This window comes from Torulaspora globosa, chromosome 3 (assembly GCF_014133895.1).
Source record: "Torulaspora globosa chromosome 3, complete sequence".
NCBI classification, from domain to species: domain Eukaryota; kingdom Fungi; phylum Ascomycota; class Saccharomycetes; order Saccharomycetales; family Saccharomycetaceae; genus Torulaspora; species Torulaspora globosa.
The window spans coordinates 631171-648615 of record NC_050729.1 but is presented as its reverse complement, the minus strand read 5'-3'; the positions used below and the strand labels follow the sequence as shown (position 1 = coordinate 648615).

General features: G+C 46.0%; 10 protein-coding genes across 10 annotated transcripts; 6 read left to right on the top strand and 4 right to left on the bottom strand.

Annotated features, from left to right (window-relative positions):
* Positions 1–304: 304 nt before the first annotated feature.
* HG536_0C03330 (opsin family protein) lies at positions 305–1249 on the bottom strand (the record flags this gene model as incomplete). Its single annotated transcript, XM_037282943.1, has 1 exon — positions 305–1249. One exon carries the CDS (start codon positions 1247–1249, stop codon positions 305–307), a length of 945 nt encoding a protein of 314 aa, XP_037138839.1.
* Positions 1250–2554: 1305 nt separating this feature from the next.
* On the top strand, positions 2555–3676 carry HG536_0C03320 (regucalcin; the record flags this gene model as incomplete). Its single annotated transcript, XM_037282942.1, has 1 exon — positions 2555–3676. The coding sequence occupies one exon, from the start codon at positions 2555–2557 to the stop codon at positions 3674–3676; it is 1122 nt and encodes a 373-aa protein (XP_037138838.1).
* Positions 3677–3969: 293 nt separating this feature from the next.
* HG536_0C03310 (flavodoxin-like fold family protein) lies at positions 3970–4569 on the top strand (the record flags this gene model as incomplete). The annotated part of the gene is made up of 1 exon (XM_037282941.1): positions 3970–4569. One exon carries the CDS (start codon positions 3970–3972, stop codon positions 4567–4569), a length of 600 nt encoding a protein of 199 aa, XP_037138837.1.
* Positions 4570–4609: 40 nt separating this feature from the next.
* MIX14 (Mix14p) lies at positions 4610–4984 on the bottom strand (the record flags this gene model as incomplete). Its single annotated transcript, XM_037282940.1, has 1 exon — positions 4610–4984. One exon carries the CDS (start codon positions 4982–4984, stop codon positions 4610–4612), a length of 375 nt encoding a protein of 124 aa, XP_037138836.1.
* Positions 4985–5083: 99 nt separating this feature from the next.
* Positions 5084–6439, top strand: RAD28 (Rad28p; the record flags this gene model as incomplete). The annotated part of the gene is made up of 1 exon (XM_037282939.1): positions 5084–6439. One exon carries the CDS (start codon positions 5084–5086, stop codon positions 6437–6439), a length of 1356 nt encoding a protein of 451 aa, XP_037138835.1.
* A 480-nt stretch (positions 6440–6919) lies between these two features.
* Positions 6920–9871, top strand: REG1 (protein phosphatase regulator REG1; the record flags this gene model as incomplete). The annotated part of the gene is made up of 1 exon (XM_037282938.1): positions 6920–9871. One exon carries the CDS (start codon positions 6920–6922, stop codon positions 9869–9871), a length of 2952 nt encoding a protein of 983 aa, XP_037138834.1.
* A 792-nt stretch (positions 9872–10663) lies between these two features.
* VPS54 (Vps54p) lies at positions 10664–13372 on the top strand (the record flags this gene model as incomplete). The annotated part of the gene is made up of 1 exon (XM_037282937.1): positions 10664–13372. One exon carries the CDS (start codon positions 10664–10666, stop codon positions 13370–13372), a length of 2709 nt encoding a protein of 902 aa, XP_037138833.1.
* Positions 13373–13646: 274 nt separating this feature from the next.
* Positions 13647–15527, top strand: REB1 (DNA-binding protein REB1; the record flags this gene model as incomplete). Its single annotated transcript, XM_037282936.1, has 1 exon — positions 13647–15527. The coding sequence occupies one exon, from the start codon at positions 13647–13649 to the stop codon at positions 15525–15527; it is 1881 nt and encodes a 626-aa protein (XP_037138832.1).
* A 170-nt stretch (positions 15528–15697) lies between these two features.
* Positions 15698–16416, bottom strand: HG536_0C03250 (40S ribosomal protein uS17; the record flags this gene model as incomplete). The annotated part of the gene is made up of 2 exons (XM_037282935.1): positions 15698–16120; positions 16372–16416. The coding sequence occupies 2 exons, from the start codon at positions 16414–16416 to the stop codon at positions 15698–15700; spliced, it is 468 nt and encodes a 155-aa protein (XP_037138831.1).
* Positions 16417–16859: 443 nt separating this feature from the next.
* On the bottom strand, positions 16860–17396 carry FMP23 (Fmp23p; the record flags this gene model as incomplete). Its single annotated transcript, XM_037282934.1, has 1 exon — positions 16860–17396. The coding sequence occupies one exon, from the start codon at positions 17394–17396 to the stop codon at positions 16860–16862; it is 537 nt and encodes a 178-aa protein (XP_037138830.1).
* Positions 17397–17445: the final 49 nt, after the last annotated feature.

Genomic DNA, 17445 nt, shown 5'->3' with positions numbered 1-17445 from the left:
TCTATTACTATTAACTGTCTTACCGAAAAGTTTATGTAATATTAAATGATCGATAATCTGTGTAGAGCCTTGTAAGGTAAAAAATAATGATTAAGCTCAGAGTACAAATCAACAGAATGAAATGAAATTGAGGAGTGAAACGAATGACTAGAATGTTGTGATTCAATAGAGACGACTGAACAATGCCGTCTCATATAGGTGGTATCGTTAATCATTTTGTTCGGTCATAAGAACTAAAAATTGATTTCAATGACGTGATGAGTTAAAGACTCAAACGAGTTTGCTGAGGGCCGGTGTGCATTGCTTATTTCCCGGACTTTTTAGTCTTCTTTGGAGCCGGTTTGGGGCTTGAAACAGCGGTTTCACCAGAGTTCCTAGCGGATGCAATGCTGTTCATTGTCTTTTCGCTTGGCAGTGGATGGAAAGAAGCTTGGTTGTGGCCATAGCCCAGTCTGTCAAGGCCAATGGAACTGGCAAGTGGAATGAAAAAACATGGAACGACACCGAGGAGCAGGATATCTAGGATACCATAGAAAATAGCTTCGGAGTTTGGTTGGATGACGTTACCACCTTCAGAGAGACCAAAACAGATTGGGTAGATACCCCATAGGAACATGATTACACCATAGAAATAGGTGAAAAGCTGGAAGACATCAGAACCGATGTTCTTGACCAAATTTCTAGTGGTAGTCATGACACTGATGCTACAAATGATACCCGCAGCGATGGCAAAGGTATAGTAACCCCACTTGTAAGTGGACTTGACCACAGCGGCAATCAGCAGCGACACGACCCACGTTTCTGTTAGACCGATGTTGAAAGCAATCTGCCACATCGGTGTGCTTCCAAGCAACGAAGCCTGAATGATGGGCCATGGGAAAGCCATGAACCAACCAATGTATCTGGAGTAAAAGACCTGTCTATACCCTGGATGCTCCTTTTGGGTTGAAGTGCGAACATGGTTGTACTTGGCTTTCACTGGAATCCAACCCAGGTTGGATGCAAGGGTAAAGTAATTGATTGCCATGAAGATGACCGGTGCGATAGCAGTATAGTAGAACAATCTCTCGTTAGGGGCCTTTCTGAACATCAGACAGATGACAAGTATGGCCAAGGTAATGAAAACGCAAAACGCTGCCCATAACCAATCGGAACCACGGGTGGTCAAATGAAAGTCCGCGCCAGTTGGCGGATTAATAGTAATGGCTTCATTACCGCCTCTTTTCAATAGCTCAACAAAGTCAGACATTTCAATCGATAGCCTGAGAAGATATTACCAATATTATCTTATTAATCTGTTTGGTATTAGGTGTTACAATTATTGATTGATATCAGTTATACCAATTCCCACTAAATTGATGATTGTATGTTGAGCAAGATTTCACATAACGCAGAAAGACTCAAGACGGGAACTATCAACCAGTATTTATACTTTTGAATTACCTGTCGAAGGGGATCTACTTGAGAGAGTTTTGTGACTAGCATCCTGACCATTTACTTCGGTTTTCCCGATCTCATTCGTTCCTTCGCAGGTTCTCCGATCCCTAGCTACCACAACATTACGTTTTAGTCGAATCCCTCAGCTCATCAACAGTCCAACCCCATTTGAAGGGATTTATTATCCTCTTACTAACCGATGACAATCATCGATGGCTTTACTCAATTCGGATATCTAAGCGTCAAGGGTAAACTAACTGGCACCCAACTCAGACGGCCAATACGGAATATTGAGTGACTAAATGCTACATTGCGACATCTCGAGACAAGGTGCTTCCCTTTTGGATGTATTTCTTTTGTTATTCTCTTTCCCATAACCACCATTCAGCAAACAGTCGATGGGAAACTGCAAATTTGTTCAAATTCCCTCAGCAGCTCGACCCCCAGTTTAATTAACTGGTACTGACACAGTCACCCAGGAGCTCTCCCGCAGCTGGCAACAAGTTCCTCCCCAACGGCCATCGATGGCCTGTGCGGCGGGAATCACTGCCATAAGCAGACCCATATACGATAAAATGACTCGGCACTAAGATGCTTTATGCGGTCCAAGATCTAATGAGCTACATGTCGCACCTATTGTTTGCTTGCATATATTTCCTATTACCCATAAAGGTATACCAAGTGGCATCAAGAGATATATCCGTGAATTCCTGCCATTTCCTGCGATGGACGCACGACGACACAATTCGGGAGTCCGACCACAGATGCGCTATTTTTTTTTATTCAATTTTTCACGACAACTAGAGAGATCTTACTAAGAGTGTCAACAGATTCTCGATTATTCTGGTCTATCTATCTTCAAGGAACCGTTACCATGTTGATGAATAACGTGGCAACTCTGCTCTGCTCTTGTCGAAAAGGCCCTAGCTGACATCTTAGAGCGACAGTAAAAAAAAAAAAAAAATATTATTAAAAAGGTTGGCACTGAGACCTACTAGCTGGTGATTCCTGAAGGAATAATGCTCCGTTCCGTTCCAATCATTCTAGCTGTATAGCTATGCTTACATCGGAGAGCTGGCATATGATTTCAGGGTAAGCTGGAGTGAAAGTTATAAGAATGGTTAGGGATGGACGCAGTGACAGAGGGATTCAACCACAGGCGAAAGTGGTGAGAAGAATGTCCGAGATTGTGGAAGCTGATTTCAGGCAAATCAAGCCTTATTACCATGTGCCGGATGCAAGACTGTCCGAGGGCATCACATATGTGAACGAGACAAAGACGCTTCTCTGGGTGGATATCTATAAGGGAGAGGTTCACAAAGTAGAGCATATACGGAATCCCGAGACGTCGCATGACTATGTCGAAATTGGCCTGGACAACTACAGGGCGAACGCAGCTATCAAGTATCCTTATCCGGGCTCTGCCAAGGAATCGATAGGCGCAGTGTTCCCATTGGTCGACGAGGAGGAAAGTGATCGCATCAACAGAGTGCTGTTTGCATGCAAATATGGCATCGGGAAGGCCAGTTTTGCCAGTAAGGAGTGGGAGTACATTGCTCTGTACAGGGACTGCCCTGATCTGCCGGAGGACAGAGCGTTGCGTCTGAGATCGAACGATGGGAACGTCTCGCCTTGCGGTAGGTACCTCTATGTCGGGCTGATGAACGATTTCGACCGTCCGCTCAAGGATGAGGGCTGTCTGGTGCGCGTTCGTCTGTCCGACAGGCGGGTCGAGATGGTTTGGGACCGAATAAAAATCCCCAATGCGATTCATTGGAACGAGAAGGGAGACACCATGTACTTCACCGAATCGCTCGAGTACACCATCTGGCAGTACAACGAAAACACAAAGGAGAAAAAACCATTGATCGACATCAAGCACGCCAATAACCAATCGTTCGAGTCGCCTGAGCCCGACGGAAGCGCCATCGATCTCTTGAACCACAGACTCTACGTTTGTGTCTATAGCACGGCCAAAGTCCAGGAGTTTTCGTTGAAGGACGGCTCATTGCTCAAGGAGTACCTGCTGCCCCCGTATACGCCCCGGGTCACCAGTTGTGCGATCGCTGGTAACGATCTATATGTCACTACAGCCAATGAAGATGTCGAGCACGGCCCCCAAGGCTGCAACGACGGTCGCGGAGGATCTATCTACAAGTTGCCCAACGTGGTACAAGTCGCGACGCAGTCCGCGTTGCTCGAGTTCGTTTCATCCAAAAGGCAGCCAATCTTCAATTGACTAACGATTTACTAACGATTTATTAATCGACCCTACGTGGGCCCTTCAAATTCCTGAGATTCTAGTAAATGTCAATATTAGTATTTTTTACGTAATTTTTTCTAATCTCGAGGAAGCGTTTTGATGAGCTAACAATGCACCCCCTCTTTGACGAGTTTCATTGTTCTCGAGAGGAAGCTAGCTATATAAAGGCTCCAGTAAGTGGTATTTTTGATTGCCAGACTCAATTGGTTTTAGGGAGACAAGTATCAGCAATAGTTATCTGATTCAAATTTAAATATACTGTTAAGACAATGGCTCCAAAAGTCGCTATCATCATTTACACCCTTTATGGGCACACTGCTATCCTAGCTGAGGCTGAGAAGAAAGGAGTTGAAGCTGCCGGAGGCTCTGCTGATATCTTCCAAGTCCCAGAGACATTGTCTTCCGATGTTGTGAAGGCTCTTGGTGGTCAGCCAAAGCCAGACTATCCATTGGCCACCAGAGAGACTCTACAGGAATACGACTGTTACTTGTTCGGTATTCCAACCAGATTTGGTAACATGCCAGCGCAATGGAAGGCGTTCTGGGACGCCACCGGCGGATTGTGGGCGAAGGGAGCCCTACACGGTAAAGTGGCTGGTCTCTTCGTGTCTACCGGTGTCGGTGGTGGTAACGAAGCCACTATCATGAACTCTCTTTCCACCTTGGCTCATCACGGTATAATCTACGTCCCATTGGGTTACAAGAACGCGTTTGCCGAATTGAGCAATCTCACTGAGGTCCACGGTGGTTCTCCATGGGGTGCGGGCGCCTTGGCAGCTTCTGACGGTTCCAGATCGCCATCTGAGTTGGAATTGAAGATTCATGAGATTCAAGGTAAGAGTTTCTACGAAACTGTCCAGAAGTTTTAGAACAGTGCCGATTATGTACATGAGTAATAGCTAATCTAACCTATTTTCTGCCGCTCTTATCGTCGCTGTAGACAAACATCTCATTGACGGGTCTCACTCCATCCTTCTCCATCTGCGACTCGGCACATTCTCGCAGCTCTGCCAGCAGGCCTAGACAGTTTTCATTGATGGTTCTTGAAGCCATGTTATCCTTGATGCAACCCTCGTACTTCTTCATTATATCTTTACAGTTAGCCATCACTTTCTGTACTGAAGGTACCTTGGCATGAATGCATTTCGAGAGATCATTCCTTCGGTATGAACATTGGGAAGGGTCATCGTGGTTGTTAGAGATACACTTGTGGTATTGCATAAACTGTTGCGGGCAATGTTTGGCCACATCCTCCATAATCAACTGATCGAGAAAGTTCGACATCCCTGGCACAGCTGGTCCTACTGTTCTTTCGTTATTTAGATAGACACTTTGTTAATTGGATAGTTGGTTCCCTTGTAACAGTTGTTTAAGACAAACAAAATGAATCATACCATAACACGCTACAGACTGGGCGATGTCGACGGTTCGGCATTGGTGAGAAGCGGTCGAGAGCTGGAGTTTGCCAAGATTCTTGAGTACGATGCTCCTAGATGTTATACGCATTCCAAGCAGAAACGAGTCACCACAGGTGTGACTTGTCTCGATCTAGACACTGCTACGGGAAGGCTCTTGCTGAGCTGTGGTGACGACGGCTCTGTATCGCTATGGGCGCTTGACGAGAGGTTGAGTCGGTCGGATGGCCGGTTGTACAGCAAAAGGATAAGCTATGAGGCTAGAAACCGTGGTTCGGATCCCGTATTGATATCTCCTGCAAAGAGGATGAAGACGTCTTCCCAGGAGCCACGGATGGTGCATAACTTTGAAACTCGGCAGAACAAGTTCCGAATGTATCGTCAATCGTCGGCTCCGGTCACAGACGCCTTCCAGAGCGCGGCGACTGAGCCCTCTGGCCAGACACAGGCCCACCATTTTGCTATCACATCTGCTAGATGGTATGCTGTCGACAATGGCATGTTCTTCACCGGTTCTAATGATTGTAAAGTGAAGATCTGGGACACTGAGGCGTTTGAAGCTGTTCAGGAGATAGATCTGGGGCACCGAATAAATCAGCTCGACACCGAAACGGATGGGACTTACATCATCGCGGCCACCGAAGATATTTATCCGCGATTACTGGATCTGCGAACGGTCGTGAGCTCCGGTATCACTAATTTATCGCACGGGAAGATGAACGGCGAGATCCTCTGCTGCAAGACCAATCCAAGCAAGCCGCACATTGTTAGCACTGGCACCTCTCACGGGAAGGTCCAGTTGTGGGATCTGAGGATGGCCAACAGACAACTTCGAGCTCTGAGCCAGCCGGGCTCCGACCTGGCCCATTCCAAGAGCTGCAACGACATGTGCTGGGACGAAACGGGCACCACCCTGGCCACCACGGGCACGGATGGCAGATGCTACGTGTGGTCTCCACTCAGTCCCAAACTGCCAGCACCGGTCCAAATCGGGCCGGTAGATCCGATGAGAAACAGGTATCGCAAGAGAACGTCACAACGACTGCTCAGGATGGACAAATTCATAATACACAACACAGACTACGGAGACATCCAAATATTCGAGACCAAACAGGGTAAACTGTGGAACAAGCTGGACCTCCCAACGTCATTTTCCAACGTCAAGAGTCCGCCTGCCAAGAAACTTGCATCTTTTTTCACAGGAATGGCCATCCAGCGAAACATGACAAACTCCACAGGCCTCAGGCTTTATCTGGGGACCAATGCTCCCAACACAGACCAGGGAAACGGATGCATCTATGAATATCTGCCCTCCAGTATATAGTACAGCTTGTATGAACTTTACCCTGCCTTAAGAGGTTACCCGGATAGTATTTCTCTAGATAGCTCGCTCCACAGCTAATTTGGCGGCGTCCCGGAAATCTGGGAACATCATCCCCTGTGGCCCTCTACGAGTATTGAGAAGCTAAGTGATATAAGCTACGAACCGAGTTGTTGGCATTCTGAGCAGGTCTTTTCGATCAGTAGAACGAATTAATCAGTTCTCCCTTTCTTCTGTGGAGTTTGGTCTACTAAACCCTTTGTTTTTGACATCTAGGCTTCAGGTAGTTTGCGGTGTTTCCTCCATATAGAAAGCCAAGAATTGGGTAGGATCAGCCTTTGAGAATTGTCTAAGCGGTTTTCCCTTGTTACTACTAAGCAAAATCCAGTTATCAGAGTGTATTAGGCGTTCACGCGGTGATTTACCGTCGCAGATATTAATCTACTGAGGGTAGTACAAACTTTGGAGGCGCTTGAAGATAGCATGGGAAGTGAATCAGCTGCGTACTTTGCAGATCATAATCAGCCACAGTTGGAGAGGCAGAAGTCGAATAGTGCCCCCACGACGCCGACCTTTAATGGATCGGCAAATTCAGGCAATGGCAACAACAGTAAAACAAACGGCAGTTATGGGGACGACGATATGGGGCCATCAGTTTCGATGGCGGTTCAGGCGGATGACGATGCAAGTTTTGAGAGATCCACTTTCAATTTGAAAAGAACCAGATCCATGGGCTATTTTGATGACTACATTGATCCCACAAAGAAGCTATTGGGGAAGTCATCGACCAGCGAGGGCGGTATAAGCAAGGAGCAGGACAACCCTGAAGCGTCGGAGAACTCTGACGAATACGATGACGACTACAACACTGACAGTGATAGTGGTAGTTACAGCGATAATGACGAGAATGACAATTTTGAAAACGACGAAGAAGAAGCAGACCGGGATGAATATGAGTCGCGACCCCGCGCACTGTCACCTTCCGTATCGCCGCCGCCGGCTGATGCCGACACGCTTCTTCTGCCGCAGGATGACAACGATTTAATGAGAGAGCCTGAAAGGCATGTGGACTATCTGTCGCATAATTGGAATGAATGGGACATTTCAAAATCGTGGAAGTATATTATCCTGAAGAAAAAGAAGCGGGCCGAAGACCTTGTCAATGCAGCTCGCCTGGAGAACGCTTCATGGAGGACATGGGCAAAGGCAAGGAATCATTTAAAAACCGTCTTGCCAGAGATTGTTAATTGGTCGAAAGACTCCGACGTTACCTGGTTATATGGTCCGATTGTCCGTGATCGGGACGAGGATGATGCCAGTGATGTTGAGAGAGGTTATGGTTCAGACGATGAAAACTCTAAGAGAATAGCGGCACCAGCAAAAGTTGTACTGAAAAAAACACCAAATTCACCAACTCCCAAACCGATCCTGAAAAAGAGAACTGTTTCGGAGATTTTAGCCGAAAACTCTCAATGGAAACTCAACGAGGTAAAGAAACTGATCAACGAAATGAAACATGCGTCTGTTGTAATGGATCCCTATGGAGGTGTTAAGGCTTCGAAAGATGTATACGATGATTATGATGCCTTGGCGGCCAAAGTCAATGCTCAATATTACCGCAGCAGTCAAGCGCAAGGTTCGCAGGCTATAGATACTAACTCATCTAAAAAGGTGTCTGACCTGATATCAAGGAAATTTGGCTCGAATGATCGATATGCGGACAGCCAACACGCACAATCTAGGCATGCTGCGCGCGAGGAAAGAAAATCCGACGAAGACGGTCAACCTTCAAGTGAGCACATCGAAAGCCCGTTTACATTTTTGAAATCAAACTTCAAGACTGAGAAGTCAAACAAAACCAGACATATACATTTTAACGATAGAGTTGAACAGTGCATGGCATTAGCCACACCCACGTCCGATAGTGAATACACTGATGATGAAAATGAAACTTATTTTTCAAAATCAATCAGGAAAGAAGCCACTTCAAAAAATGAGGATGCATTACAATCTGCTGAGAGCAGTGACTCATCATCTTCCGGGGATGAAAGTGATGAGGATGAGGATAATGCAGGGCTATTTATTAACCCAACCATATCTCGAAGAACCGAGTCGAATAGTCACTACACAGATAGTTCTTCTCAAAACTCATCGGTACATTCTAGGTTACCCCTGAACCCCATCATTAAACTACTGCCGGCGACAACTTTGAACTATGGATCTGACGAGGAGGATCCAGATAACGAGGAATACAATGGTTACGGTAATGCAGTCTCGCACAATGTGAATACCTACAGAGGTTATGACTACATGTATGATTACAACTCTGTGTATACCGGTGATACTTCGAGTTTTCTTCCGGTGGAAGGTTGCGATGTTATAGACGTGCCTGATGGTATTGATCTTCATGCAGCTATGGCTGCTGACAGCGCATCAACGTATGAAATAGGCCATGCAGTTTCACCGAGCAATGGGGAACCCAGCCGATATAGTAAGCAATTAGGAACCCATAATCTCTTTTACGATTCATCACAAAGCAGTGACTCGGATAGTGAAGAACAGTTCATTGAAGACTCGCAATACCGAAGCAGTGACGATGAAGATGATGGTTTGTCATTGAAAAGAACTGCTTCTTTCGGGAAGAACGGAAAGACAAACTCACTTAGAGACTTGACAAACTCTGCTTCTAGTACATCTTCCCAACCTGTTAAAACGCGCAGCTTTATCACAGGTAAAGCTGTCAATGCAATTGACAAAAATCAGGAAAGATCTACCGCACAAGAGCATGCTGCTAATGGGAAAAAAGGAATGAGACCACGCTATTTGAAGCGCAACTCCTCGTCATCAAGCTTTATATTCAACTCGGACAGTGATGAAGAAAGTGAAGACGATGAAGACGGATCAGATGCAGCTATTCCTGTTGAACAGAGGGCTCCAATAAAGTCTGATAAAACGGATGAAAACGTTGTCGGTTGTAGGAAATCTTTCTCGAATTCCAGGCAGTCAAAACCTGTTCCACCGCAAAGTACTGTGGTATCTTCAGATCCTAGGACCTTCGCGCCGCCAATACCATCATCTCAAGTGTCAGATATGTCTAAGAGTCTACGACTTAAGAATTCATCATCGCTCGCGGAGGTTGGAGCCAGCGACGTGGCTATCGCTGGCAGCTTTTCACCGAGGTCTGATTCTGTTAAGTCAGTAGTCTCTAATCAGGGAATTGTCAATAAAACATCCTCTAATGAGTTACGCGAAATGAACGAACATCTGGAAGCATATCACTTGGATGACCAAAACGACGCAACTGACGACGATGCGAATGAAAGCATTCAAAAAATGATGCTCAATGCCCGCGAGCTTGCGCAGAAGTACTTGCATTCGTGGAAAAAACCAGATGGTAAACAGGATGACTCTAACGCAGGTTCAATCGGTACATGAAACGCTAGCAAACAAGTGTCTAATGAATATTTGCCGGCTGTTGTATTATACAAAATAGACAATCGATCAGCTCTGCTATCATGAGACGAAATGGACCTCTGTGTTCGCTAGCGTTGCTTAGACATACCATTGTTTTCTCAGCACTTAAGCATTCAGTTATGGGGCGGAAACCAACCTAAGCTGCAAGTCCGCTCTGATTAAATTATATGATGACTCCAGAAAATGAATCCCGAGCGGTTAGTATAGCTAACTACAATTGATGTATTGTAGTTTGCCGTAAATATAAAACTAAGTATTGGAAGCTGTTGGAAGCTAGATTTCTTCGTTCAGATCAGGCAACAATTTGAGCTGTTGTGGTTATTCGATAGTGATTTGCTAGCTCAAAATGGTTCATACGAGCTGTTCTAGCCCCAAGAAACCGACAAGTTGACAGCTTTCTGTGGGTTACGTTTCGGAATCTTGATGAAATTGTACTTGATGACTGAAATAAGAGCTACCTAGACTATATATGCGTAAAATTTGCTAGTGGTCTTGCGAGAAGCATGCTTACTGATAGCTTGAATTACTGGAGATTTTCTGCCAGAACCTAACGTCAGCCAGCGAGTTGACAGTTTCTTGTTGACTGTTTATACTATGATCCTCCGATGTCTGTTCGCGCTCGGATTGGCAAAGGGTACAAGCTAGTTATTGAATGCACATTGAATGTAAGAGAGAACTCAATGGCAGGACAGAGACAGGATTGCATTCGACGTTTGCTAAGAACCGGCGATCTGGGACTGTTGAGGGTGTATAATGTCAAAAGTCGAGGATGAGAGTCACGCAAACAACATATTGGCTCCCGAAGACACCGTTCTTGAAACTGTTGAGTCGGCGCCCAAGATAATTGTACCAGAATCAACCGACAAACATATCAGAAGTCCGTCAATAGATGATTCCACTTCACTGAACGACGATCTGCTCAGTGTTTCAGGATCCAATGCTAGGCCTTTGGACTCATCCCGTATGAGTCTAGATTCGTATTCGGTAAGACGAAGCTTCGATTCATCTGTGATGGGCCGGCACAGCAGATCTTTTGGCTTCGACAAGGAGAATCATAGTGGTTCCATGGAGTACTCGCCATTGGGTAACAATTCTATATATGAAATTGTGATGAATACTCGGCGGAAAGACTGGCTAGCGTATCCAACAGTCAATGATATCCCCCCCGTATCGCTGAGCAAACCTGTAATTGAGGACTGTTGGAAGAAAGCAGTGAAGCAGTACGTTGCGGAAGTCAAATATGAGAGCAGCATTTTTGAAAGTACAAGCAATTTAAGAACTATGACACGTATGGAACAACTGAGACAGCTTGAAAAATTCGATACGTCGAGTCCGGAGGTTGCTACGGATGAGAGTGTGTCCGAAAACGCTGACAATGCAAGGGAGCTCGATGAAGTGCCTTCTTTTTATTTTGAGAAGGATTTCCAGTTGGATAATCCTCGGACTTTCCACCGGGTTTTGAAGGGAATAGACTTGCAATTGAGCAGTTTGACCCTAGGCGATCAGACCAGGAGGGACGAAGCTCACTTTGAGCTAAAGGATCGACTCAACTACTACTTAGATACAGTGGAGAATCTACTAGTTGCAGAGATCTCAAAATCATCGCACAAGTTTTTTCATGCATTGGCCGATGTCGACCAGATACAGCAAAAGGCTGAAAGCACAGTTGCAGAGCTGGATAAGCTTACAGAAGCGGTTGAAATTGCGGACAGGGAAAGGATAAGAAAGAGAATAGACAGCCTGCAGAAGGTTTTTAAGAGAAAGAATGTGCAAAAACTAGAACAGGGATTATTGCAAGTAAAACAGGTCCTCGCCAGGTTGGAACAATGCAAAGAGCTGTATGGCAAAGGTGAACTTGAGCAGTGCTTGGATCTCATAGGTTCCGTGGACTGTCTTATCAAGGGGGACGACTTTCATGATCAAACTGTTCAGCGTTGGGTCGCCGATTGGCCATATAAGTTAGTGGATCTCAAATCTGTGCCCGCATTGACAGAGGCAAGAGAATTTCTGACCAATTTAATGATAGAGATTGGAGGAAAATTCTCACTGCAGCTATGTGAAATACTATTGAAAGATGTTGAAGCGTATTGTGAATCAGTAAGTGTGAATGAAACTTTGGGCAGATTTCAGAACGTCTCCAGCCCCAGGAAGTTCCTTGAGATGGACTCAGATGTTATCTCAACTGTTAAAGGTCTAATACATCAACTTCGCAGGTGCGAAGAACTGGCAAGTTCCCTCGAGCTGTACCGAGAGAAATGCGTTACAGAGGTGAAAAGCATCATCAAAAGGCATTTGCCACAGAAGCATTCAACTTCACCCGTAGAGGAGCAGGACGCCGGAGAGCATCCTCGATCGCAGCAGTCCGTCAGCAGCGGTTCCAAGCTATCGCGCCTAATTAGGGAGCAGACGCCCGCAGAGTTCCAAGAGATGCTTGTAACTATCTTTACGCGCTCCAGTGAGGCGCTGAGGAGATTTTCCAGGCATCAGAAGTTACTGCTCGATTTATCCCTGAGCGAAATAACATCGACGCCGACCTCCCAGGAAAGTGACAACCAGCAAAGTATGATCATTCAGCTTGACATCCGCTCTGGCATAAACGAGACTATTAAGATCCTGCAGTTACGTATGGGCAAAATTATTGCTGTGCGACGTGAGTTGACCGCTACTCTAAGATTCGATCATTTTCTCAAACTATACACCATATGCGTCCTCTTCATTCAGGAATGTGAGGCCGTGAGCGGCGAATTCCTGACCAAATACTTTAGCGATGTCCTAGCCGCCCAGATCAAGAACTACATATCCGCCCAGGGCGCACGAAACATGCGTGCCATACAAAGCAAGATAGACGCGGAAAAATGGATCCCCTTCATAGTCGATCGACGCATACAGAAGGACGTCAACGACATAGTCTCTAGCGTGGATCTCGATCCGCTGGACTGGGTGCAGTATTCCGATCTACTGAGACCCAGCCACACCGCCGAGGACGCCTCGGACGCCACAGAGGACCAACCACCAAACGACTCCGCCAATAAACAGCTCGGCCACCGCAAATCTGTGGTTGTAGGCGACAAAACCTTCGTTGCCAGCGACGCCCTGCTGACCTGCATACGCATGATAAAGGAAATCTTCATCTTGTCAACCAACCTGCCGGGCGCCTATCTCGCCAACTTCGAAAAGATGGCCTACGATCTCCTCAAGCAATTCAACACCTTTGCCATGGATTCCGTCACTCTACCGGATAAAACTCTCTCCAAATCAGCCAAGAATCTCTCCATCATGGGCGAGTCCCTCGACTGTCTCGCAGAGTTCGTGCTCATCGTGCAACGATTCTACCAGAGATTGTTCAATTTCAGCAGGGAAACAGCACCTCACGAACAACTGAACTACAGTCTGCTTTTACAAAAATATCAGGCATCTGCAGAGAAGATATACCAGGCCAACGCACCGCCTCCGCCGGTCTAATCTGTCCTTCTAGTCCTCCTATTATCAGCTGTCGCAGTGCTATTTGCTGACATTTCCCCCCGTCACCCGGACTTTGTGAAGCTTGCGCCAGAGACGAAAATTTGTAATACAAAGCAAATTAGACAAAACAAGCTCATATTATGAGGGTAATCAAAGGCCACTTGGCTTAGAACAAGGTTGGTGCTAGGTTTACCCTGACAACACGTCAGTAGGTCTGTGTGGTATACCAGTGATAGTTGGGCTTCACTAGAGTTGTTTGCGGATTTTGTATAGTATGAGTGGTGACCGGGAGAAGCAATCGCAGGATCAGTCGTCTCGTCTTCACCACCACGACCAGGATGTTGGCGGTGCTAGCCATGAATCTGTGGAGGAAGCAGTGTTCAAGTACGTTGGGGTAGGTTTGCAGCACGACGATGAAGGCAAATCGAAGAAATCGTTCGATGACAAGGGGGATGTTAACGACGGTGGAAGTAAGTCGCATACAGATATGGAGTGGCTGTTTAGAAATGCTCAAAGCGTCGAGGATGAAGGACCACAGGATGGCCCAAGCAGGGAGCGCCACTCTGTGGCTTTGGCAGCTGTGGCAGCAGCATACGCTGCCGGTGGACCGTTGGGGAAAAGAGGACTCGAGAAGGATGCGGAAGATGAGATGGTTGGGAAGGAGGATCACCAAAATGGCAGTAAGAAAATGAAGTCCAATAAGGCCAAGTTGCAATTGGCGGTGGATCCCGAGTTAGCTACGCTGGATGATTCGGATGTCACGGAACATGATCAGCTGGTCCGCAAAGCTATCATCGACACAGATTCGATAGCGCAACATCCTGATTTCCAGCAGTATCTGCGCACGGAGGAGGACGCTCATAAGTTGAAGGACTCGCAGAAGTTGAGGGACAAATCTAGCTCTTCAGATGACGATTCTAAAGGGCTCGAAGACGTCGATCCGTCGGTGGTGGCAGCAAATCACTCCAGGACGCATGACGACGAGCTTGCTGACGTCACTAAGCAGTACTCAGAGCTGCAGAAGGAATCAGGTATTGACGGACCAGTTACGAAATCCTTGCAGAAAAAGGATTACCGCGAAGTTTTACCCAAGGTGATGTCGTCGTCGGAGATTTCTGTGGATTCGGATGTGACTCATTTGATCCAGTCTGCGGCATCAAAGGCTTCTGCGATCATAGGCAGCACAACGCAGTCAAGTGGTAAGTCCTTTGACAGCGTGGAGGAAGCCGCTTTGGAACAGTTCATCACGGAATATCAAACTATTAAGAACCTGAATAGACAGCAGATCTGTGAGAGAATCTGGAGTAACGAGCGCCGTAAGGATGATTTTTGGAGCAACATGTGCAAGGTTCTGCCTTACAGATCAAGATCGTCAATCTACAAGCATGTCCGCCGCAAGTACCATATCTTTGAGCAACGTGGTAAATGGACTGCTCAGGAAGACAGGGATCTGGCCCGCTTGTGTGTTGAGAAGGAAGGTCAATGGTCCGAGGTCGGTAAGGCTCTAGGCAGAATGCCCGAAGATTGTAGAGATCGCTGGAGAAACTATGTTAAGTGCGGTGCCAATAGGGCATCTAACAAGTGGTCGCAGGATGAAGAGGAATTGTTGAAGAGAGTAATAGCTGAGATGCTGAAAGAATCTGAACGAAACTATGAGGCTCGCAATTCCAGTGAACTGGTGCATGACAGCGACCATGCGGATGATAGCAATGATGATCAAAAATCCAGTATTTTAAACGGTGGCAAGGGAAGGAAACCAAGCAACAAGCCATCTTTCAAAGATGCCATTAACTGGACCGTGGTCAGCGAACGCATGGGAGGTACTAGGTCCCGTATTCAGTGCCGTTATAAATGGAATAAGATCGTAAAGAAGGAGGCCATAGCTAAGATTCAATCGATCACAGAACATGATAAACTTTGGATTTTGGAGAAACTGAGGGACTTAGGCTTCACGGAGGACTCTCAGGTCGATTGGGAAGAATTGGCCGCTTTGAAACCCGGAACGACGACATGGACTGGAACGGAATTGAAGCTTTGCTACGAAAGGATGAGGAGTGGGGTTAGATATTACAAACAGAAATCGATCAATGAAATAGCCAAGGAATTGTTGGGATTATTGGACGGGACCATTCCTTTGGACTCTAAAGATAATTGAAAACATATCCTGTTACTTTCTTCAATATGTATGAATAGTGTATAATAAGTTTAAGGATCATGAAATACCATTTATAGCTGATAATCGAACTGTCAGGGCGGCTGGTTATTGCTTAGTTCAAATTTATATTCAAATACATTATACAAAATGATTATGAAACCTCAACCACCTTAGAATTTGGCGAATTGCTTGTTGGATTTAGAGTTGGAAGCGACCTTCAAAACGTTGAATCTAACGGTCTTAGAGATTGGTCTGCATTGACCAACGGTAACGATGTCACCGACTTGGACACGGAAAGCTGGAGAAACGTGAACTGGGACGTTCTTGTGTCTCTTTTCGTATCTGTTGTACTTTGGAACGTAGTGCAAGTAGTCTCTTCTGATGACAATGGTACGGTGCATCTTGGTGGAGACAACAACACCAGTCAAGATCTTACCACGGATGGAAACCAAACCAGTGAATGGACATTTCTTGTCAATGTAAGAACCTTCAATGGCGGTCTTTGGGGTCTTGAAACCCAAACCAACGTTTTTATACCATCTCTTTGCTCTCTTGGAGGTCTTCAACTTTGGGTTGTTGAAAATGTGAGGTTGCTAATAAATCTGTTAGTAAAACTGCTTCAGCGTAAAGTGATCAGAGCTGATGAGTACAGTGAAGATATTGTTAATACTTTCGTGACATATCGAGCCCGTCTGCTATGAACGTCGCTCAAACTTCATTCGTTAAATCTCCACAACTGATTTCTCTTCAAACGATCTTGCTCAAAGCAAAACTTTCCGAGTCCCATATCCTCTATACTGTCATTCAGCTCTTTTGTCATAATCTTCTCTCGAAATGCGCATACCTTTTGGAAAGCTCTTTCAGATTGAACGGTCAATTCGGTAGACATCCTGGCAATTAGTTGGTTTCCTTGAGTACTCAGACAATATTCACGATGACCAATTAACCACCTATATCTAAGCTAAGTCTCAATACTGAAAAGTTTTGGAAATTCGACACCGGATCGCGGGATGGTGCGAGCCAGGCAGACATCCTTCCGATCTCAGCCTAGCCCCAGCGAGGCTACGCTCACGGATCCTGTCTCGGTTGGCTGAAGCTGCTAATCCTAGTGAGGAGCGACCGAGCGTACTGGCGTGGGCCCTCGCTGGAGCTCCAACTGCTTCAGCCTCCTCATGGACGCTCAGTTTTTTCATTGTCTAGATGATATGGTGTGCGGATTTTTGATCTGGGTGTATAGGTGTTCTATCGACAGTCTTCAGTATCGTGATATCTTCGAACGAGTGTTTACATATTCATCCTATTACGTAGTAGCTATATTTCGATGCCAGACGCTTATTCAGTTCTTCTGGCATTCTGCATGGCGTCGAACGTTTTCTTAGCCTGGAGCAGAATATCAAAAATGAAAGTGTGACCACCATTAAGCATCAGGGTAAGGCGCACGCTCCTTGCAAAGTCCAAGAACCTTTCTATGACGATTTTGTCACGTAGAGTTCGGCATTGAACAAATCTGGCAGGCCTATCTCCGCTTTTCCCACTGGATTCGTAGTCCGAGTGCCTTGGTATGATCTCCAGTTCTATATATTGTTCAATCTGAAACTGTAGTTCCTCTGGTTCGTCTTCGAAGTCTGTGTACGTCTTGTTCAATCGCTTTCCAAGCACATCTCTGGAGAAAATTTCCAATTCATCATAGAATTTTTCAATATAATTCGAATCGTCGGGCAACTGCTTGTATTCATGCCTTGGAATCTTGATCGCTAGATTTCCTATGTTGCCAAAGTGAGAGGCCGGTGGAATAATGATTCTGCTTGACACAGTCCTCGAGAGTGGCACAGCAGCACTACGGAATCTACGGATGAATAGCTTCAGCATTATCACGGGCTTCTAAATTCGAGTTGCTGCATCTGACGATGAGGAAAAG